Genomic DNA, 22,819 nt, shown 5'->3' with positions numbered 1-22,819 from the left:
CTCACTGGCGCCAAGAGAGGGTGAGGGCAGCATCTCACCTGTGCGCTCTGGCAAGACTGAGCTCCCGGCTGGCCTTGTCTCTCTCCCAGCTGTTGGTGCCCAAGGTCTCGGTGGCCACACGCTGGCTCAGCTTTTCCGCGGGTCCATCCTGAGATGGAACCACAGGGCTGCTCTGGGGTTCTGTCCTACAGGGGAGCAAACAAAGAGGCTGACATTGTTAGGATATGATGGAGTCTTCACATTCATTGGACATTCTCCGATGTCCTAATATTTATTGTCCACATTTCCTTGCAGTTAGGTTGGGGCCGTGAGAGATTATCTTTGGCCACTGGTCTCTGGGTGAAAGTAACATGTGTCATTTCCAGTTTGAGCCACTGTGCCTTCCCCAGCTCTCTCTCCCTCTGTTGCAGTGAACTTGGAGGCCACGTACCCTGAGAGGCGGAGCTACTTGAAGGAAGACAGATGCCTGAACCACATCAGACTTGGCATGATAGACATAAGCCTCAGTCAGGTTAGGCCACTGGGATTCAGGGGTTTATTTGTTACTGTGGCATTGCCTATCGTGTCCTGACGAACCCATGGGGAGAGGCTGGAAATCAGTGTCCCACGTCCTTGCTCAAAACATTGAGTGGAGGCCAAAGCATGAGACAATTCATTCCAATTCCCCTTTGCCATTTCTGTCCCCTTTCCCTGCTTATTTCTGGATGGAAGAGATATACATACTTGGATTCAAACACTGTTTTCACCATTTAGTAGACAGAAGACTCCATCTCTCTGTTTTGCAGTTTCCTCAATAATCAGATAGGGAATAACATCAGTCCTTATACTGCCAGATGGTTGTGAAAATGAGATAACGTAAAGCAAAACAAAAGGTGTCTGTTCCACTTCCCTTTGCTTCCCTGTGACCCGAACCTCCACTTTGGTGTCTTTAGTAGATATGAGGCCACCTACTTGGGGTGCAATTCCCATGAAGGCCTGAAGTTCACTCCTCTGCCTCTGAGAAGAACCTCAGGCAATTCTAGGAAAATTACATGAGTCCTACCTCCTTCTTTGAGACCCAGAAAGGGGAAGGAAGTTGCCTAGGTACTCAGTCTTTGAGTACACTGCCACTCATATCTCCCGGCCCCCAACCTCAGGAGTTTGGGAGGAACAGGTGAATTTGGCATCATCCAGCAAGCACCCCTACCTCCTCACCCTGTCTGCAGGGTCCAGGTCAAGCACTGATCAAAGGCATTAGCATTTCTTCTGCACCAGGCACCTGCAGCCAGTGCATCAAGACTGGTTTTATGACTCAGGATGAATGCATCTGATAAGCCCCTTGCTCCTTAGGGCTGCCCAGAGAGCAGGCCTAACCCAGTCAATATTGAAGGAAGGGCAGCAAAACACATCCATCTCTGTCAGCCGCTTATCAGTGCATCTTTAGAAGCAGAGCTGAGAGGCCCGGCAAGCCCAGGAGGGATGCAGACTCTTGTCAGGGCCGTCCGGCCCTTCTCACTGCCAATGCCAGGCTTCCAGAACCCCAATGTTCCCTACACCGCTCTGCTCTGCTTCTCCTACTCTGAGGGCTCCATTCCCATGCCTCCGGTCTCTTCCTATGGAATGCTGTCCTGGTTCTGCTCAAACCACTCAGAGCTTGCAATCCCTGCCCCATCCCCAGCAATGCTTGCCTCCTTGTGTACCTGACCGGGCCCAGGCTAACCCGTGTGCAGGCCAGTTCTAAGCATGGGGCTGCAGTGAACAGGAGAGAGGTGTCCTCTGTGATAAAGAAGTTTACATTCTAGACGGGGACGCAGGTTTAAGCGCATACACGAGTAATAATGTGGCTTACTGGATGGTAATAAATCACGGAGAGAATAAAACAGTGTAATGGGAGGGGGTGACTGTTCTTTTGTGCAGAGTATTCGGGAAGAAGGCCACTCTGAAAGTAACCAGGGGATGGGGGCTTGAAGGAACAGGGACTCACCTTGCTGTTGGTGGTGGTTTTAAAATGTGTTCACAGATTCTTTGACAGCCCCACCATCAGAAGATGGAGGCTCATTTCCCTCCCCTTGAATCCTGGCAGGCCTTAGCGATTCACTTCTAACGACTAGAAGGCAGTACAAGCGACAACGTGTGACTTCCGAGACTAGGTCACAAAGGCGGCTTCTCCCTGGCTCCCTTTGGACTGATCACTCCAAGGGCAGCTGTCACCATGGGTGGGAACGCTCAGGCAATGCTAGGGAGAAGCTGCATGAAGAACAGCCAAGGCTTCCTGCCACCTGTCAGCACCAACCAGCCACATGCGCATGCCACCTGGGAAGAGGACCCTCCAGTCCCAGTCGTGATGCACCAGATAACACTACAGCTTGGGCTGACATCTGACCACAGTCTCATGCGAGATGGTCAGCCAGAGTGGCCCAGCCAAGTTCCTGATGGAGGGACATCAGAACTGTCTGTTGTTTTAAGCCACAGGTTTGGGGGGAGGGGGTAATCCGTTGCCTGGTGATATACAAATTCTACACAAGTTATCCATGGGAAGCGGAAAGGGTGCTCTAGGTAGAAGGAATGTCAGATTCAAAGATGCTTGGCATAAATTCACAATGCAGAGCAAGCAGGGCTAGACCAGAGTTCACATCTTGTAGGTCATGGGACTTGTGGCTGAGATGGGAAGGATTTTGAACAGAGGACTGACATGGTCTGCCTCGCCTTGTAGAAGGATCAGCCCAGCCGCTGAAGACGCTAGACAGAAGAGAGGGAGGTTAATGCAACCATCCAGGTTCGGAGGGAGGTGATGAGAAGTGGTCAGATTCTGACATTTGAAAGTAGGACTCTGGCATCATTTGCTGCTGGTTAAATGTGGGATGGGAGAGAACAAGAGAAGAGGAGCTAGGGTCAAGGAGGACTCCAAGGTTTTGAGCCTGAGCGACAGGCAGGGTGAGTCCCACTGATGAGGTGGAGATGGTGATGTGGGGAGCAGACTTCTGGGGAGATCGAAGCCCATTCTAAGATGTAACAGGCCCTTTGCTACTATGACTGCAGCTCCTAATATGCGCTGTTGCCATTTCATTATCTTTCCTCACATTAGACTCTGAGTTCCCTGGGAGGAGGGCTGTGTCTCACTGCCCCAGAGCCCGCTGCAGGGTCAACATTTGTACAATGAATAAATGAAGGAGCACACACATTGGCTAAAGAGACCATGCATTTGTTTCAAAAAGTTAGAAAGGGCTTTTGAGATGCTTTGAGTTAATCCCTTCAAGTTACAGTTGGTGGAAATAAATGAACCGCCTCGGTCAACTCTGATGGCTCAGTCAACCCATTTTCTATTCTACCCCATATTTCTCCTAGAAAAGTGACCAGCAAACTTATCAATGGATGTGTGTTGTCCGGCACAGCCTTGAGCCAGGCACACATAAGAGTGGGGTTTTGGACTCTGGGGGCATTATAGGAAGCCATTACACAAATCTGTATCAGAGGCAAGCCCTCACTAGGAAAAAAAAACAAACCAAAACAACCAAACAACTGATGTGAGCAAATTGGCAGTGAATAAATGCATGATGAGTAAGAGCCAGCATTGTGTGGAAGGTCTCAGTGACTTCCGCTGGTGGAGGGAGAAGAGGTATGGGTTACCTGCAGTGTGGGGACAGATGGGGACTGCTACTGCCAGGCACCGGCTTGACAAGGATTAGGGTAAGGACAACCCTCATCCATCACTGCCAGCATTGGGGATTGGTGCATCCTGATGATGGTTTGGTGAGCAAAGGTATGGTGGAGCTGCTGCATTTATAACCTGAGATGGTAGATTGTTCTCCCCCCCCGCCCCCCCGCTCCCACCCCAGCACTGGCTTCACCTTCCTTGTGTTAGGTACTCCATCTGGGATTTTGCAAACAAGCTAAAAAACCAAACAAAACCAGAATTAGTTCTGCCAGGCGGACAGGGAGTTGTGAGGGAAGGAAGAAAGGAATTCTTCATAATATCATACAACTTTTAAGATCTTTTTTAAAAGATGTTCTGACACTTGGCTTCTCTGCTTTCTTAAAACTGAAAGAGACTCAGAGACCATGTAGTCCCAGGCTTCCTAAACCTGGCGCAGTATCAGAGGCTCCCAAGAAGCTTTTAAAAATACAGACATCTCAGCCCCATCCTAGCTATAACAAATAGTCTCAAAGGGGTGAAACTAGGAAATCTGCATTGTAAAGAAACATCCTTGGTAATTTCACCTCCTTTGGATTCAGGGTAAATCCAAACTGATTACCAGAACTCAAAGGCTCTGCATGATCTGGCGTCTGTCCCAACTCTAGATCCCATCTCCTACCCTTCTCTCAGTCCCTTACTCTGCTCTAGCCACATGGCTTCCTTACTGTCTTCCGTCACGTGGAACAGGGACTTTGCTCAGAGGCTTTGCCCTTCTGTTCCCTCCATCTGGCATGCTGTTCCTCCAGTTCTTTGCATGGCCAGTTCCTTCCTTTCATTCAGATGTCAGCTTCTCACAGAGGCCCTCTCTGACCCCCTTAAGTGATTCTGCCTCTCTCTTCAGTTGCCTCCCTCACAGCTGTCTGCTCTATCTCTTTTCCGGGCACTTGTTACTATTTGAAATGACGGTTTTATATGGTTATTTGTTAACCATCTGTCTACTAGACTTGAATGTGAGCAGGAACTAGAGTGGGAACTAGCCTCTTCTCACCACGGAATCCCTAGGGACATGGTGCCTGGCATAGTGTGCCCTTTTTGCTCAATAAACATTTGTTGAATGAATGACTGATGGATGGATGGATGGATGGATGGATGGATGAATGATGACTGATCTCAGGTGGGAACCACAGATCAAGGCAAACTCTCTATAGTATAAAGAAGCAGTGGGGGGTTCAAGTAGAAGGGCCCATCTGAGGTAAGCCGGCATTTCAGTGGACTCAGACCTCAGCCATGGTGCCCCTCTCCCCCAAGGCCCACTCATCTTCCTTCCTCACCTCCTGCTCTGTGGCTTTGCAGGGCTTTAAGGAAAATTCTGTGTTCTGTCTTTGCAGCTGCCTCATTTTTACCACAGGGCCCTTCGCTGTTGCGTAAAAAAGCACTTAAAAGGAGGCAAGATCTTCAGGGGACAGCTAAAACAGTGAAGTCAAGGGCCGGCACACTCCACTTCACAGAGGGAGGGAGGGGGCCGTGTGTGCTGAATTCCTCAAGGCCTTCACTCTCGTTCCTGCTAATCAACGACCTGGAGCTTAGATGCTGCTCTCTGTAGTCATGGCAACCAGCAGATTCCCAGCCTCCTATAAAAGTCAGACCTGAACTTTCTACAAAACTCTCCGAGATGCCCAGCTCCCTAGCTTCTCACATCAAAGCGCCCCGCTCCCAGCAAAGTGCTCACCAGGCCCTGGGGTGGGTATGGATTCCAGTGCCCCAAGAACTAGATTGAGTTAAACACCAACTGGGGAATCAGAGACAAATAATGCTGGAGGGGAGTGGGAAGGGCCCCCTGCCCTGGCTCTTCTCTGTACTGAGTGGGGAAACTGAGGCCCACAAGAAGCAAGGGACTTGCCCAAGGCTGCACAATGAGTGACCCATGTCAGAGCTGTGGCTGGAACTGCGGCCTTTTGACCCCCAGTCCAGTGCTCTTTCCATGTCACTAAATCATAGTGGCAGCCAGCATTTATCCAGCACCTGCTCCGTGCCAGACCCTGGGACCATGCACCATCTCATTTAAGCTTCCACAGAAACCTAGGATCAGGCATGGTCATCCCTGCGGTACATTTGGAGAAACTGAGGCTTGAGGATAGAAAGTGGCAAGAACAGTAGCTGCCCTGCCTGTTTGGAAGAATTAATTAAGAGGAAAAAGGAGAGAAATGTGGAAAACACTTTGAAAATGTAAGGAAGTAATACCTGTGAGTATAGGGTGAAGCCTGGTAATTTCATCATAAGACAGGGACTTGTTCCATCTGTTTGGCGAAGGGGCTGTATGTCAAGTCTGGCTTGGATGCTATATTCCACAAACAGGAGTGGCAATTGGTCATTAGAGTGGGGACGCTTACTCCTTCATCCCACTAATAGCTTCTCCTGGGTGTAGAGCACTAGTTCCGTGTCTCAACTGATGTTGACAACCCTCTGCTAGGTACGTAGTATAGTGGACTTATCGCCATTACAAAGATAAGACACTGAGACCTGGAGAGGAAAAGGCACTCACTTTCCATCCAAGGCTCATGTCCCAGGTTCTTATTCTACATTTGCATTCAGGCCTGTGAACGGTCCACCCTTGTCCCCATACCGGGCCAGACACCTACAATCTGCCTATTTCAGTAGAGAATGAAGGCCCACACCCTCAGCTCATGAGTCCACCAGAAAGCTCAAGCCTTATCATGGGGCTGACTTAGCCTACAGACAAGGCTAATCTGGGCCTCGGTTCCTGGGGTTTAAGTCTGGGCCCTATTAATATCCTGGCCTTAGGTCTTGGTACCAAGTCCTTTTCAAGGTTAACTAAGCCTGGCTAATAATCTGCAGGAGCTGTGACTCTTTGAGTTTTGCTACCATGGCTAGGAAAAGTAGAGGGGTTTGGGGGGAAGATGGGATTCCAGAGAGCCACTGAGGGAGATATCGCTGGGGTCAAGGTCAGTAGCTCTCATCCTACTAGGAACTGAATGAGAAATAAGAAGTTTTATGAAGTTGACATCTCCCTCATTACTTAATTCATTTGTCCAACAGCTGTCTGCTGAACACCTACTTAGTAACAGATTTCAAGGACTGTATAATAATTAAGACTTGTCTCTGCCTTCAGCCTGGAAGGGGAAGACAGATCACTCAACTGGAAATATGGTATAGTCGTCTCAGAGGACCATGGAACCACACACAGAGAGAGCACCTAATCCAGCTGTGGGAATGTGGGCAGGTGGCCATGGCAGGCTTCCTAAAGATGTATGGAAATTGGTCAGGAGAGTAGAGTGACATGTGCCAAGGCCCAGCATCAGGACACAGCAGTGAACTTCACGTAACTGCAGAGGAGGCAGTAGGCTGAACGGGACAGTGGCGGGCTGGGAAGCTGGGCGGGGGGGGGGGGGGGGGGGGGGGGGGGGGGGGGGAGGTGGAAAGCCACGGTTGAGACTGGTTGATCTCACTTTAGCAAAATGCCCTTAAGGTCCATCTGCATTGCATAAATAGCAAGGCATCATTCTTTTTCATGGCTGAGTAGTATTCTGTTGTGTATACATAAAACATTTTCTTTTTCCACTTACCCACTGATGGACATTTAGGTTGTTTCTATGTCTTGGATACTGTAAATAATGCTGCAGTGGACATAGGGTATAGGATAAAAAGATGCTGAGACTCAGGATGAAGGCAGGGACTGGGTCCTTGAGGGTCATGTGGAGGACAGACAGGTGCTTCTCACACCTTCCCGTGCTTGTGAATCCCCTGGGGATCTCGTTAGGATGAAGATGCTGACTCAGCATGTCTGGGCTAGGGCCTGAGATTCTGTACTTCTAATCAGTTCTCAGGTGCTGCTGTGGCCCCAGGACCAAGCAGGAGCCACACTTGGAGTAATCAGATTGTAGATTTTACAAAGGTTTGGACCTGACCCTGAAGACTTGCTTACATAGACAAGCACAGCCTGCTAGCACACTCTCCTTTGGGCAAGATGACAATGGCTTAGTTCAGCTCTCATGGCTGAGAGCGTTTGAGTGTGTGAACATGTGTATGTGTGTGGTAAACAGTCTTGTATATCAAAAATTGTCCAGTTCCCAAGTTCAGGTCAAAGGACAAAAGAACCATATGGAGAAAAATCAGCTCAGCACTTCTTACCCAGCTCAGCCAAGCAGGTCAGGCCGCTGACACGCCTGGGTGGTGGACTCTCATCACTGAACACATCCACCCTCTGCCCTCCCATCAACCCCAAATTCAGCCAGTCATTTCTCCCTCCCCAGGCTGGCCCATCGATTGCCTCTTTGCCTAGGAGGGAGGGCAAATGACTGAGAGGGGGACTGGATTGGATTCTTGAGACTGCCCGGAGTATAGGCTGCCTCCAACTTGGGAAATGGCTTGGTTCCAAGGTGCTGTGGTTTTCCACTTGAACCGGTTGCAAAAAGTAATTAGGTGATGCTGGGAAAGTGCACAGGTCCTGGGGTCCTACTGACCCAGGTTCAAGCCCTGATTCCTCCACAATTGTGTCACCACAGGCAAGAATAACATCTCTGGCTCCAGCCCAGGGCACACTCAGGACCTTTCTACCAGCTGGAAATGCAGACAGGGTTAGGTCCTCCACGGAGCGTGAGTGGCTGACTATATTTTCCTGCCATGGGAGTGGCTGTGCTAGGTGAGTCCCTTTGGGCATCGTTTCAGCCACTACTGGAGGAGGCAGGAACGGCAAGCAGGGTCTGCTGGGGACAGGACAGAAGCCTCCAGCCCAGGGTGGAGAGGAGCCTTGGTTCAAGAGCTAAGAGAGTAAAGACTGGTCCCAAGAAGTGCTGCCAGGGACCGCTCACTTATTCTTCGTTCTGTCACTGACTCAACAAAGATATGTAGGTCATGTTCTAGGCATCAGACACAACAGAGAACAAGGCAGCAACCATCCCTGCTTGGCAGAGCTTGCATTCTACTGAGATGGGCAGAGGGAGGAGGAGAGCAGAAAATACACATAACTAAGGGGGAAATACATAGGCTATTGGAAGAGGCATACAGAGGAAAATGGAGAATAAAGAAAATTGGGAATGCTATTGCGAGGGGGCTGGAATATTAAATATGACCAGAGAAGGCTTCCCTGAGAAGATAACATCTGAGCAAGACTTGAAGGTACTGAGGGAGGGAGCCTCATGCATGCCCAGGAGAAGAGCAAAATAGGCAGAGGGCATGGCCAATGCAAAGGCCCTGCGGTAGGAACACACTAGATGCACTGAGGCGAGAGCTGAGTAAGAGGGGAGAGCATCAGAGAGGTAATGAGGGACCAGAGCATGGACTGTCTGGTGGACTATTGCAAGAACTTGACTTTTTCTCTGAGTGAGACAGGAAGCCTTTGGAGGGTTCCAAGAAGAGGAGTAATGAGATCTGACTCAGGCTTTAAAGGGTCTTCCTGGAGGCATGCTGAGTATAGTGGGGAAGTGAGCCAGGATAAATATAGGAAGACCAGTTGGGATTATTGCAATAACCCACCTGAGAGAAGATGGTGGCTGGGGTCAGGGTTATCACTGCCACAGTGGTGAGAAGTGGTCAGATTCTGGACATAGCTGGAATCCATGGAAGTTTGTTCACGGACTGGATACGGAAGTGTGAACGAAAGGGGTCAAGGGTGACTCCTAGGTTTTGCTGTGAGCAACAAAGAGGGTGGAGCTGCTGGTTACCAAGCTGGGGGTGTCTGAGGGTGGAGAAGGGCATTTGGGACATGTCAGTTTTGAGATGCCAATTAGACACCTATGTGGAAATGGCAGGTAGGCAGCTGAGTACCCAAGACTGGAGTTCAAAGAAGACATCAGTGCTGAGGAAGTGCATTGGAGAGATGTTGGCATTTAGATGGTATGTGAGGCCATGAGGTTTGGATCTTCTTGGGGTTAGAACCTCACTAGAGTGAGGCGGGAAACTGAGGAAGTCGGTAAGCCCTGTGCTAGTGAGGTTTTGGAATAATAAGATGGCTCAACAGGAGTGTCCTGGCCTAGTGGACTGGCTCTTAAAATACACAATAGACCACTGAACAACACAGCGGTTAGGGGCGCCAACTCCTGTGCAAAAATTCACGTATAACTTTTGACTCCCCCCAAACTTAACTACTAAGAGCCTACTGTTGACCAGCTGGCATTTCTGATATGTAAACATTAGGTTAACACATCTTTTATATGTACTGTATTCTTACAATAAAGTAGGCTAGAGGAAAGAAAACATTATTCAGAAAATCATAAGGAAGAGAAAATACATTTACAGTCCTGTGCTGTATTATAGAAAAAGAATCCATGGATACATGGATTCTGTGCAGTTCAAACCTGGGCTTTTTAAGGGTCAGCTGCACTGTGAAGTGTCTGACTCTTCCCATTCATGCATTCCTCAGCTATTCATTCATTCACTTTTCTGTTACGCATCATTTTACTCCTGGTGGAGGGTCATTTCAAGATGCTCCAGACATGCTCCTTCCTCCAAGAAGGCTTTCCTTATAGTCCAAAGGAAGACACAGGTCAGGTACATAAACTCTCAGGAATGATAGTGACCCAGGAAAGGAGAAGTCCTAAGGTCAGAGGACAAGTTTGGAGGAACAAGACAGGCTGTACAGACGGGGCAGACTGATTGGTCTGCAGATGGTTGGTGGAGCATGGTGATCGGACTCATCAGAGAGACTCTGCCCGGCCATTCACCAGCTGGGTAGCCTTGGGAAAATCTCTTCCCCTCTCTGGTGAAACACAAATCATATGAACCTCATGGGCTGTCATGAGAATAAAATGGCATGATGCATGCCCAGTGCTTCCATGGCGGCACTTTAAGTATCAGCCACACTTCCCAGGGCAGGTCACGTTATTCTCTAGCCTCACTGCTGATTCGGATCCACTTTCCCCTAGGCAGGGGATTCTGGGAAGGTGGAGGGCAGGAAGGTTGGTGTGCCCTTGCGTCTCAGGAGCTCCTCCCTACGCCAGGGCTCCATCAGGTTCTCCACCACCAAGCTGAGGGGCTGCTTCAGAACCTAGCAATGGCCCTTGACCCATTCCCTGCTACCTCCTGGCTTCTTTCTCTCTCAGTAGGCCAGAGATGAACTGGTCTCTCCCTGTGGTCCCAGAGCCACCCACAAGACTCTTTCATCAGCTAGAACTACAGCTGGGGGCACGAGGCATCTGAGAGTATGGTGCGATTTGGACTTTGTATTCCTACAGACACATACACACCCATGCACGCACGCCTCCTTCCCGAGGCTGAGGTTTGGAAGACAATTCCTAACAAGCAGAGAGTAGGCAGCCACTGAAATCTGCAGAGAGGACAGAACGGACAAGCCACAAATCTCGATGGCAGGCGGCAAGCAGGCGGGGAGCTCCTGAGGTCTGGGCTCGTTAGTTTTAAAATAACACAGCAGAGCAGTGAGATAAAGGGCTTCATTGGGGAAGCTGTCAGACACCTCGCCTCACGCTCTTGGAACCACCCGAGGGACCCCGTCTCTCCTCCTGGGTTACAGAAGCACGGACTGCCAGCGGGGGCAGTGGCTGTGCGGCCAGATCACAGAGTCCAGAACTTGTCAGAGTGAGGCCAGGCCTGGGTGGACTTTGAACCCAAGCCTGGAGAAGCTCCTGTCGAGGGGGCAAGGGCTACATTCAAAGACACTTGACAAATTAGGAGCTGAGCAGGGACCACCACTCGGTTCCTTTGCTGCTGTAGTGGATGCTGTTGGTCAGATCCTAGGCCGATGTGAATATCGGCTGCAAATGCCTCACAGGCACCCCTTTCCAGAAGGTTATGTGCACCCCTGGGTGGGGCAGAGAGGCAGTTCACAGTTGATGACTGTCTTAAAGTACAAAAGACCTGCCCGCTTACCTCAATTAGGACCTACTCTGAGGTTTAACTCACACTCCAGAGCTCCCCCTGGGATCAGGCTGAGGCTACACTCCAGTAGAAACTACATTTTCCCTTAGCTTTCTGATCCTGCCCGAAGCGCATCCCAGTCTCCGTCTCGGGTTTTATTTCTTGTGAATTCCATCAAAGACCCAGACCCCGACCACGTTTTTCCTCTATCAAACTACTAAATGCAGAGACAACGGTTAGTTAACTACTGTATTTTCCGGAGTCAGACAGACATGGGTTTGAATCTCCACTTTGCTACCTCCGGGCTGTGTGACCCACAAGATGTTGTTAAATTTATTACCACCAGCCTTAGTTTTCCCATCTGAGGATGGGTAATGTTAATGGGGTTGTTAATATTACCTGCCTCATAAGGTGGTTGTAAAATGCTTAGCACGTTTCCCAGACACCTAAGAAATGCTCAGTATGTGTTATTTGATGATGGTAATGACAACGGACGATGGAGCCAGAATGAATGGAGAGGTTGGTCCATCAGAACTCCACCAATCAGCGGAAAGCTCTCAGAAGACTCCGCCCCAGCAGCTTCAGCACCAATCACCAGCGAGTTCTCAAACCACACCCTCTCCATCCTCCCCCGGCTGCCTTTAGGCTTGTCCCAGAGGCCCCATTTCTTGCCATTTCGGTTCTTCTCTGACAAAGGATTCCCTGTGGGAGAGAGGGATTTCTGGAGGGAGCAGACGTCTGGCTTTACACAGAAGTGGTCATTTCTCAATGCCAGCCCAGGCATCCAGCTGTCCCACCTGTAGGAAATGGCTCCTCCACAGAAATTCTGATTAAGGAGTTGATGGGAAAGGTCTGTCTCTCCACTGGGACTTTTATCTGCCTTTTAAAAGTCAAACCCATTACCGCAGGATTGTGGGTTTATTAGAGAGCTTTATCTTTATTAGGCAGTCAGCTTCGTGATTACTGCCCACCAACCTTGATGGGTTCCTCCTGGCTCTAGGGGGACTTGGAAGCCGGGGTGAGTTGTGGCAGGAACCCAAGACATCACAGGAGATGTCAGGGGATCTTGGGACAGCCCCTCCCTAGCACCTGGGCAGAGGTCTTTATAAGCTCCGAGGTTTCTCTGTTGACCCTGGGCGGCAATCAGGAGCCAGCCAGACGTTTGGAATCAGGCAGACTGGAGCTGGGAAGCTGGTTCTGCCATTTTCAAGCTGTGATCTTGGACAAGTCACTTCATTTCTCTTCTGCAGAACAGGGTTAATGATACTGTCCAGCTCGTAGAGACGATGCACATAAAGTGCTTAACACCGTTCCTAGTGCAGAGTAAGCACTTAATCAATGTTAGCTGTCATTGTAATTGTAATTATTCATTGTAAATAGCCTTCGGGACACAGGCACCCAACTTCCCTGTCTTTGCTCAAACGGATCCCTCTGCCTGCAGTGCCCCTTCTTTCTTTCTCTGTAAAAAGAAACCCACCCATCCTTCAAGGTTCAGCTCAGCCATCATACCCTCCTTTTCTGACCCCGCCCCCCCAACAGCCCTAAAAGGAGCACATCCTTTACTCCACCAGGCTCCAGAAACTCTTTGTAAATCTCTCTCAGATATTACGGCATGACCTTGCGCAAGACCCGTCCTCTATTTTAGCCTCAGTTTTCTCATTTTTAAAATGGGGATAATACCTCATATATTGAGGTGGCTGTGGAAAACATATATTTATTAAACTAAGCACAATGTCAGATTATTGTAATTATAATTTCAACTCTTATTGAAAGGGGCTTGGCAGCTCCAATGTGAGAAGGAATTTCTGCTTGGTGAGGAGTCTTGTGGATTATCCTTTCCCTCTCATCTTTGAGGACTACACAGCTTCCAATCTGCCGGGAATAGCTTGGGACTTTGAAGACCAGCCCCGATGACTTCTGAAGAGCATAATTCCAAGATTTTTGTTAAGTCAGAGCCTTCTTTGGGTCTAGATCATCTTCATCTTCTGACATTTTTCTGAACACATTGGGAATGGCACAGGAAGGCCCAGAACCTACCAACATGGCCCATTAGCCCCCGATTTAAGGATGAAGAGTTGTCACCTACAAACATATCTTCTGAGTCCATAAGCTGAAGCACGGGTGTACTGACTAACTCACTGCGTTAAAGTAATGGGACCTCACATTTACTGAGTGCCTACTATGTGCTAGGTACTTCATCAGACATTTAAAACTCATTCTTTCATTTAAGTGCTATAACAAACCCTTGAGATGGGTGTTGTAAGGGTTGGTTTTAGATCAGAAAACAGAGGTTCAGAGAGGTCTAGTGACTTACCTTAGGACACACAGCAAGCAAGTAGGAGACTCAAGCGTTCTCAAGGAACTGTGGCTGGGTGTCCCTGGTCTCCAGACTGAGTGTGGCTACACAGTCCAGACTGTGTCTCCCCAGCTTTTGGTATAACTATATCCCTTTCTACTGCTCACTGCGTCTTCGCCTCCCCCGTGCTGACTGGCGGTCTGTCTTCTTCCTATTTCCTCGCCTGCACCCGGTTCCCCGGCTGCTGTCTGCACAGTCTATTGACCGAGACACTCAATCAATCAGGCCGCTTGCTCCGACAGCTAAAAAACACCCCGTCGACCAATTTCCCCTCCAGCGCCTTTCTGTGGACCATGAAACCTCACTAATTTGGAATTTGCAATGATTTCTGACACAGAACCTGCATTCCTCATTCTGGCAAAAAACAGTCTGAATGAAATGTCATCACATGAACCCTGGGGGTTTCTGAGCAAGGCCTCCGCAGCCCAAAGGCCTTTTTGCCGCTTCCTTCTCTTTTTCCTGCTCCCAATTTCTTCCCCCAGCATCTGTTTTTATGTTGGGTTCTAACTGATGGCACCATTAGAAATGCTGCTGCTACTACTACTAACTGGATATTCATGGAGCACCAGCTCTGTGCACTGTGCTAGGTGCTTTGCATTTGTTTATTCTGGCAAACCTTCACCACAGTTATTCGAGACTGCTAGTTATCAACCCCATTTGACCAATGGAGAAACCAAGGCAAGAGGAGAAACTGCTAACAGGTGGGAGAGATGGTCAGTCTGCCTCTAGAATCCATGGCCTTAACCTCTACAGCATAGTGCCTTTGGGGCACCGTGGGAGCCACTTGTGGACCCTGTGAGCCCCAAAGTGTCTCCTGCTTTGGGTTTCTGAAAGCATCATGCAATGAGACAGGAAAGCTTTGTGTCCTACAGCTGCCTGATTGATGTCTAGAGCCAGGGCTTGGCAGTCGTGGAAAAGCTGCCTCCTGACTCCATCATCATGGGCAGAACTGAGAGACACAGAGCCTTCAAAAGTAACTGATGGCAAGGAGTTTGAGAAGGATATTTCCTAGGTTCAAAATCCTGTTTAAAAGTGTTGATTGCCCTTAGGGACCCATCATCGACCCAAAGCTTTGGTTTCTTCCTAGAGCTATTTTGCTATATGCTGGTGATAGAGATGAGAAACACACAGCTAGAAAGCTGTATGCTGTCCTACTCATACTTTTCCTGTGCAAAAGCCCTGGGGCATCTTTTTGTATAAGCCCAAAGTGGACTTGCCTTTGTAGATTTCCAGTAGGGCATCCCTATTGGATGGAGGGAGACATTGACCACTCAGATTGCTTTAGAATATAGTCTGAGTGGGAAAGAAAGGTATATCATAAAAAAAAATCATTGAGGGGCTGGCTCAGTCAGAAGAGCACGTGACTTGTGATCTCGGGATTGTGAGTTCGAGCTCCACATTTGGGTGTAGAGATTACTAAATAAGTACAACTTTTTAAAAACAATCATTGAAATGGCTTGGTGCTACCAACTGCCCATTGGGTTGGTGGAGCAGAGACAGAGCCTTTATTCCCTGAACAAATTTCTCAGTCCCTGGTGGTGAAACCTGAGGTCTGAGACACATGTGGGGGCCTGGCAGGGATGGAGCACAGACCTTCAGACTAGTCCAGTGCTCCTTAGCCATAATGATGCTGCCTCCCTAGGAAGGGCATCCTCATGGCCACATTCTTACGGGAACCCAGCTACGATGATTCACAGGAACACACGGCATACGTCCAGCAGGTGTGTGTATGAGGCCAGGTGGAGCTGGGCCCAGATGTTCTCGTGGGACAGGGTCAGCTACGTCCAGAGTGACCATGTAATTCATAGTTCAAACCAGGACCCTGGAGATTAAAAGGGGGGCACTGATGGTAAGTGCCCCAGAGGTATGCGGTCACCCTAGTTATTTCCGGTGTCTGCCTTTGAGACTTGAGGGGCAACTGTCCCTTCTACCTCTCCTCCTGAAGGGCCCCCGGCACCTCACCCCTCACCTGTGCAAACCTCACTGGCCCCACCACTTTCCTCTAGCTTCTCCTTCAACCTCCTCATCCAAGGGGCGACCTGGCCATCACGCTAGACCCTCCCTCTCTCTCTCATATGTGCATCAGCAGATTGAGCACCCTCACTTCAGAGGACCTCAGCCTCCATCTCCTTCTCTCCACCTCCTCTGCCACGCCCCTAGGCCAAGCCTGCTTTATCGCTCACCAAGAAAATGGTGGCAGTGTCCTCTGTCCCCCCTGGGCCTGTCCAGCCCACCCTTTGTGCAGCAGGTGGGGCCTTTCCCAAGCAAAGGTCTGAGCATGTCACTCCCTTCTGTAGAGCCCCGAGAAGCAAGCCCCACCTTCTCAACGTGGCTCTGTTGGCCTTCAAGGTCCGTGCTTGCCATTCTCCGACGCTTCTCGGCCATTGTGCTCCACCTTGGTTCTTCATCTATAAGATCTATAAGATGTGGACAGTAAAAGTGCCTACCTCATAGGGTTCTTTTGCGGATTAACAGACATAAAGCTCTTGGAACAGTGCCTGGCACACAGTAAGTGCTCTGTGTTTACTAATTAAGAAATGATGTCTCTTACCCTGCCTTCTTTGACTTGAGGACCTCCTGTCCATTTTTCAGATTGCAACTCAGAATGTCACCTCCTACAGGAAGCCTTCCCAGACTACTAAGTGTTGTGTGCCTTCTCTATTCTCACAATACCCCTCCACTGCAATTGTCTTATTCTCTGTGTACCACCACAAGACTATGAGTCCTCTGAGGCCGAGTCTGAGCCTTTGGCTATGGTGCGTCCCCAGCACCTAGGAAGGTGCCAGGTTCATTGTGTAGCCCCACCCCCAAGGATCTCCCTCTTCTCTCCCCCAGGTGTCCCCCTCCACCAGCCAGACTTTCTGAACCCAGAGGCGTGGCCTTGAATCCCAGCTTTGCCACCTACTGGTTCTTTGGCCTTGGGCAAACAAATGCACCACTCTGTGCTTTGGCTTCCTCATCTGTAAAATGGAACGTGTAATGGTGTCAATGTCACAGGGTCTGGTGAGAACGCGGAGAGGTCACACATGTTGTGACGTGTCCAGTACATGGCAAGAGTGCAATAGTGCTTTTCAAGACTTTTTTTTTTTAAATAGTGATTGCAAATTCCATGTCTTGTTCATGCTGTTCTCCCCACTTCTGAAGCCTTCTCCCTGTGTCCCTGCATGGCCAAGTCCTACTGAGTGGATTTCCTCTGTGCATCTGGACACCCCAGCGGGCTTTATATCCTCTAGTCACGGCAGACGCCTGGCACTATCTGGGCAGCTGCACTGTTCCTTTCTCTCTGTCTGAACTCAGTGGGTCTGCGCCCTTTTCTGAAGCATCAGCTGATCAACAAATGTCTCTGGCCTTTGGGCATGGGACCATCCCCTTACATCCAGCCCCAGAGAGAAAGACGAAGGGGCAAGTCACTTATTGGTGATGTGGAGTGGGGACGGAGGACCAGGAAGCAAGGAGCCACTAATGGACCTGTCATCAAGCCAGTTACCAGTGTGGACACCGGAAACATCATCCCGCTGGGGATCCCCGGAACCAGTAGACCACACAACCCCTGAGGTACCTGCAGTCTTTATTCTTCAACCTTATCAGTCAAGACTGAAGGCTTGTTCCCAAGAGGCATTAATTCCTGCCCTGTGTCTGGGCGGAGTGGGCTTGGTGGCCAGAGAGAGCCCTCGGATGAAGAGACACAGGTCCTGGTGGCTGGAAGTCGGGCCGGTGTGCACAGGAGCTGTGGTCACTGAGGGCATATGGGCAGGGCGATCCCAGAACCCCTACTTCAGCCATGCCTGGGCACCGAGTGGGGCATGCCACTAGGCAAATGCCTAATGTCTCTGGAACTTTCACAAAGGGGTCCTGAACTCAGAGAAATGCTAGAATTCACTCCTCTGGTCATACCCTCCCTTTCCTGCTCCCCATTCCTTTCCACTTTCATTTTCCTTCCCCAAAGTCTTGAGCATCTGCTCTTCCAAGCATTTTTAGGGTGCAAAGATGGGACAGGATGCTAAGGTTCCCCCAGTCCAAACTCTTATTCCAGAAAAGCACAGAGAGGGGACTGGACCTGCTTCAGCGAGGGGCAGAACCAGCCGGGTGCTTCAGGCTACTCTGCTGGTCCTCTTCCTGGAAACTGTATCTCTGCCCACCTGTTCTGCCAGAGCCACTTCCTCTGGCTGGAGGCCCGGGGCGGGATGAGGAGGAAGGGGTGGGGGGGGGGGTGGAGGAGGGGGAGACGGTCAGGCCGGACTGCTGGGTGCAGGGCTGGCAGTGCATGAAGCCTTCCTCCCACCTCAGCCAGGCTGGCGTGGCTCAGCATTTCAAATGCATCCTTATATACTGGAACAGTCTCAGGAAGAAAATAGGGTTTTTCCTTTTGTTGCAGTTTAAAAAAAGGGGGGAAATCACGAACACAAATTCCCTCTCGCCAGAGAACGGCCTGTTTGAGAAGATCAATCAAATGTTTTCAGCCAAAGCCTGTACAGGTCCACATTTCCCCAAATTACATCAGCTGAAAAGAAGACAGGAGAGACAGAGGAAGGGGCCACGAGGCAGGGGTAAGGGGGGCGGTGGAATTATCCACAGTGGAGTAGAGAGAAGGGGTTCCATTGTCTGTCTTCACACCTACCAGATGACAGGAGAGAGCGGAGAGAGACTGGACGGGGTGCGGGGCTCCTTCTCTTTGTGAAGAGTTTCAGCCTGTGTTCGGGAGAAGTGGAGAGCCCCCCAGAACCCCTCACACCCACTGGGAGATCCGCCCACTCTCCATCACTCATGTGGAAGAGGATCCTGAGACCCGCACGCCAGAGCCTGGGATGCTACCAACTCACGGGAGAAATATCTCCCTGCAGAACGACTCAGTGCTTGTCAAGCACAGCATGACATGCGGATCCGTCACGATCAACTGTACGCTCTATCCTGGGCTTGTTCCTAATGATTATTAAGGTCAAAATTCTGGGAACAGTCTCCAATTAAAATAGATGTATAAATATACGAGTCTTCATCAACTCAGTTATTAAGAATTAATACTCTCCTTTCAGGAGGTAACCTTGGCGTTGTCCTTGACTTTTCTCTCGAAAGACCCAGGTCTGACCTTTCAGCAAATCTAGATGCCGCCTTCAAAATATATCCAGAATCCAATCATGTCTTTCCTCCGAGGTGGCTACCCCCTTGTCCAAGCCATCACCTCTCACCGGCATTTTGCAAGAACCTCATAATGGATCACTCTGCTTGCATCCTTGTCTTCCCGCAATCTATTCCCCAGAAGGCATATGGAGGGGTCCTGCTGAAATTCAAACCACATCAGGGCACTCCTCCCTTTGAAACCATCCAATGGCAATGAGAAACAATGAAATCTGGCCATGTGTAGCAACATGGATGGACCTTGAGGGTATTATGCTGAGCGAAATAAGTCAGGCAGAGAAGGACAAATATCATATGTTTGCACGTATAGGAGGATTAGGAGGAACTTGACGGAGGAACAAGGGGGAGAAGAAGGGCGGAAATGGTGGGGGAAAGGGAGAGAGGCAAACCATGAGAGACTCTTGAATGCTGACAAAAACTGAGGACTGATGGATGTGGGGGGGAGGGGGGATGGGCATGGAGGAGGGTACTTTGGGGATGAGCACTGAGTGTTATGTAGAAACTAATTTGACAATAAACTATTTGTAAAAAAAAAAAAAAAAAAAAGAAACCATCCAATGGCTTCCCTAAAGCCAATATAATTACAAGGCCCACACAGTGTGGCCCCTGTTGTCACTCTGATCTCACTTCCTACTCTTCGCTCCAGCCCCACTGGCTTCCTGGCTGTTTCTCTGACAGAATTAAATTAAATAATGCCAATTATAATCCTGCCTCAGGACCTTTGCATATGCTATTCCCGGAGATATTCCTCCTCCAAACATCCACATGACTTCCTTCCTCGCCTGTCCTTAAGTCTTTGCTTAAATGTCACCTTCTCAGTGACATTGCTTCCCTGACAACTCTATATAAACCCTGTTTAGAATCACAACCTCTCCCCATTGTATGCTGATCTCTTCCTGCTTTACTTCCCTCTCTAGTACTGTACACTTTGTACTATAACATAACCATTTACATGTTTGTTTTGTTTAGGTATGCGTTCCCCACCCCCCACTCCTCCAGAATCTAAGTTTCATGAGGGCAGGGAGTTTTTTTGTCCCTTGTGTTCCCCTAGTCTTGAATAGTGCCTGTACACATTAAGGGCCCTGCTCACATTTGTTAAATGCATAAGTGAATGGACTCAAGATCCCTCCTATAATAGAATCCTTTACCCTGATTTGTGTTGTTATGCTTCCTGGAGCAGGAAAGAGAAGTGTGGAATCCAGTTTGTGTGCTGAGATTGTTATCATTACGTGAACTTGGGTTTATGCGGAGGTATGTGATGTGTAGGTGAACATCATCTGTTTATATGTATGGACTGTTGGGGTAAAAAAGGTTGAGAACAATAGGATTAATGAACAGCTTTAGGGTATGGTATAGCCCTTAATTGCTGTGTGACTTTAAAGAAGTTGCCTTCCCTCTCTGAGACAGAGCTGAGGAACAATGGGACCATTACTGCACTCAGAGCACTTTGGCTCAGGTCCCAATTCTGCCGCCACTAGCTCAGTGACCTTGACTAAAGAGGCTATAAATAGAGGCTCTTGTTCAACCTGGGGAAGAAAGAAGCCACCAGGTAGGAGGGGCAGCATATGTGAGTGTCAGCTTCGGAACTGAGATGGGGACTTGAATCTTGGCTTAGCCACTTACTAGCTGTGAGCTTCCATTTCTAGACCTTGAATGGGAATAACCCAATCCCACAGCAATATAGAGGATTAAATGAGTAACTGGACAATGATACAGAAATAATAATACCTAAGTGATATTTTTAGCACTTCTATTCCAGTCACTGTTCTAAATCTTTTATATATAACTCATTTAATCCTCATGACAAACCTATGAAGGTGACATTTTTAGCCCTCCTATTTCGAAAATGAGGAAACTGAGGCACAGAGTGGTTAAATAAGCCACGCAACGTCACAAAGCAGAGCCAGGTTTTGAGGCCTAAAACCAGCCCTTCCTCTCTCCTCCCTTTCTAGCCCTGAAGAGAACCGCCCAGCTGCTTAACACCCTGACACCTCTCACACCAGCTAACCAAGGCTGGGGATCCTAAATCGACACCCTACATTTTCTAGGCATGGCACCAGAGTTCTAAGCATCTGAGAGGCGCACCCAGGTAGCTGAATTTGGGTTGATTAAATCAAGGAGAAAATCAATTAAATTTAAATAAAGAAAAAAGATTGGAAATCAGGCACAATGCCTTCTTAATTACAGCACCTAATCACTGGCTGAAAAAAAAATAACTCCAGAACGTTTCATTTCATATACGGCCTTGTGTATCTGAAATGAGAGGCTCCTAATGAAATGCACATTACCCCACTTGACTAGTAATTGACTAGGCGATCCTGACAGTTTCACGGGTGGAAGTGATCAGGCATAATAGGCAGAGCTTTTTGAGGACGTGACAGTACAGGACGCTTTGGGGTTTATTTAGGGGTAGCCGACCCCAAGGTCCCCTTTCCTGGCACCACAACTCACAATGCGTCCGACATTGAATGCATCCACTGGGCAGGGCTGAGTGCAATGCAGCAGGTGGGCGTGATTAAATGGCTTTTCTCTGCAGCCTTCAGAGTTGTTGCACCTCACGGAGCTGGGGAAGACTGCCGGCAATCGGTGACCAAATGCCTCAAAAAAATGACTCTGACAACCATCTCTGTAGTTCAGATCCTGGATTACAGCCTTCTAATTGGTCTCCCCATCTTCCTTCTCTGCCCTTCCAGTCTCTCTCCGCTGCAGCTAGGAGCATCTTTATAAAGCACATCTCATTAAGTCACTTCCCTGATGAATATCCATCATTGGATTCCTCTTGATGTCAGAGCGGCCCAGACTCCCTACCACGGATCAGGAGGCCAGACATGATCTGGTCTCAGACCATCATTTTTCCAGCCCTTGATTCCCTCTCCTGCCTGGATCCTTTGTTCCAAGCACATCAAACCCGTGGAGTTTCCCCAAACCTTTCATGGGCTCATGATTTCATGCCTGTGCATACGCAGTTCCCTCTATCTGAAACACCCTTCCTCCGTCCTGACATCACGTATTCCTGAGCCACTCCCTCAGTGTCTGGTTGGGTTTGCAGCCCCTCTTCAATGCTGTCAGAGAGCCATGCTTTCTCCCTGTGATGGGAAGCGTTACCTGAAATAGTAATTGTCTGTTAGCTCAGTGAGGGCAGTCTTAGGTCCGTTGATTCATTTTGTCCCCAGAACCTAGCACAGTGTCAGCCCTCCTTAAAGACATTGTCGAACGAGTGGGCGTGGACTTCACAATGACCGTTGTGATAAGGAGGCAACAGCCTCCTTGCAAAAAAAAACAACAACAAAAAAAACATCAAAAGCACCATCTCTCATCCGGGAGGCTTTCTTGCCTCTTTGACTCTGAGTGAGTGTGATAAGGCTTCATGTTTGTTTGCTTTTTTGGTCCTGTTAGAATGTGGGCAGCAGTGACAAGAGCTCTTGGGGATATCATGACTCAGTTATCAGTCATTCAGTCAACCAGCCCCCCATTCACTGTGTTTCTGCAGGAAGTATACCGGGATTCAGAGAGCTAAGGTAAGGTCGGTATCCTACGATAACTCACAGCTCATGCACAACAGGTGTGCAAATGATCACACCAGCAGAGTGTGAAGGGTGGCTAGTTCCCTGCAGCGGTTCCTTCTATGGAGAAGAGGACCGAAGCACAGAGATGTGCAGTGGCTTTCCCATATTTGTGAAAATATGATACCTAGCAGATGTGTGAATATCATTCATCCCACCGGCCCCCACCTCAAGATCTCTATGTCTTCCTGAGGTATGGGAGAATCTTCAGAGCCACCAAATAATTCAGGTACTGTAGAGTTGTTCATCAGACGGACAAGCTTGCATTTGGGAGAGGGTGGGGTTTAGAGTAACATGAGGATTAGGGTTGTGACAGCCACAATG

The 22,819-nt window shown here is 49.1% G+C and overlaps 1 protein-coding gene across 1 annotated transcript in view; it reads right to left on the bottom strand.

Moving 5' to 3' along the window:
* The window catches only part of SRRM4 (serine/arginine repetitive matrix 4), a 147,673-nt gene that overhangs the window by 41,216 nt on the left and 83,638 nt on the right, over positions 1–22,819 (bottom strand). Inside the window, exon 2 of the mRNA XM_039221263.1 lies at positions 39–185. Coding sequence (XP_039077194.1) covers positions 39–185 — 147 coding nt within the window. The remainder of the gene's footprint in view (positions 1–38; positions 186–22,819) is intronic.

Source organism: Hyaena hyaena, unplaced genomic scaffold, assembly GCF_003009895.1.
Source record: "Hyaena hyaena isolate Hyena2069 unplaced genomic scaffold, ASM300989v1 scaffold_0, whole genome shotgun sequence".
In the NCBI taxonomy this organism is placed as follows: Eukaryota; Metazoa; Chordata; class Mammalia; order Carnivora; family Hyaenidae; genus Hyaena; species Hyaena hyaena.
Note: the sequence above shows the minus strand (reverse complement) of the source record. Positions and strands in the feature narration are given on the sequence as shown.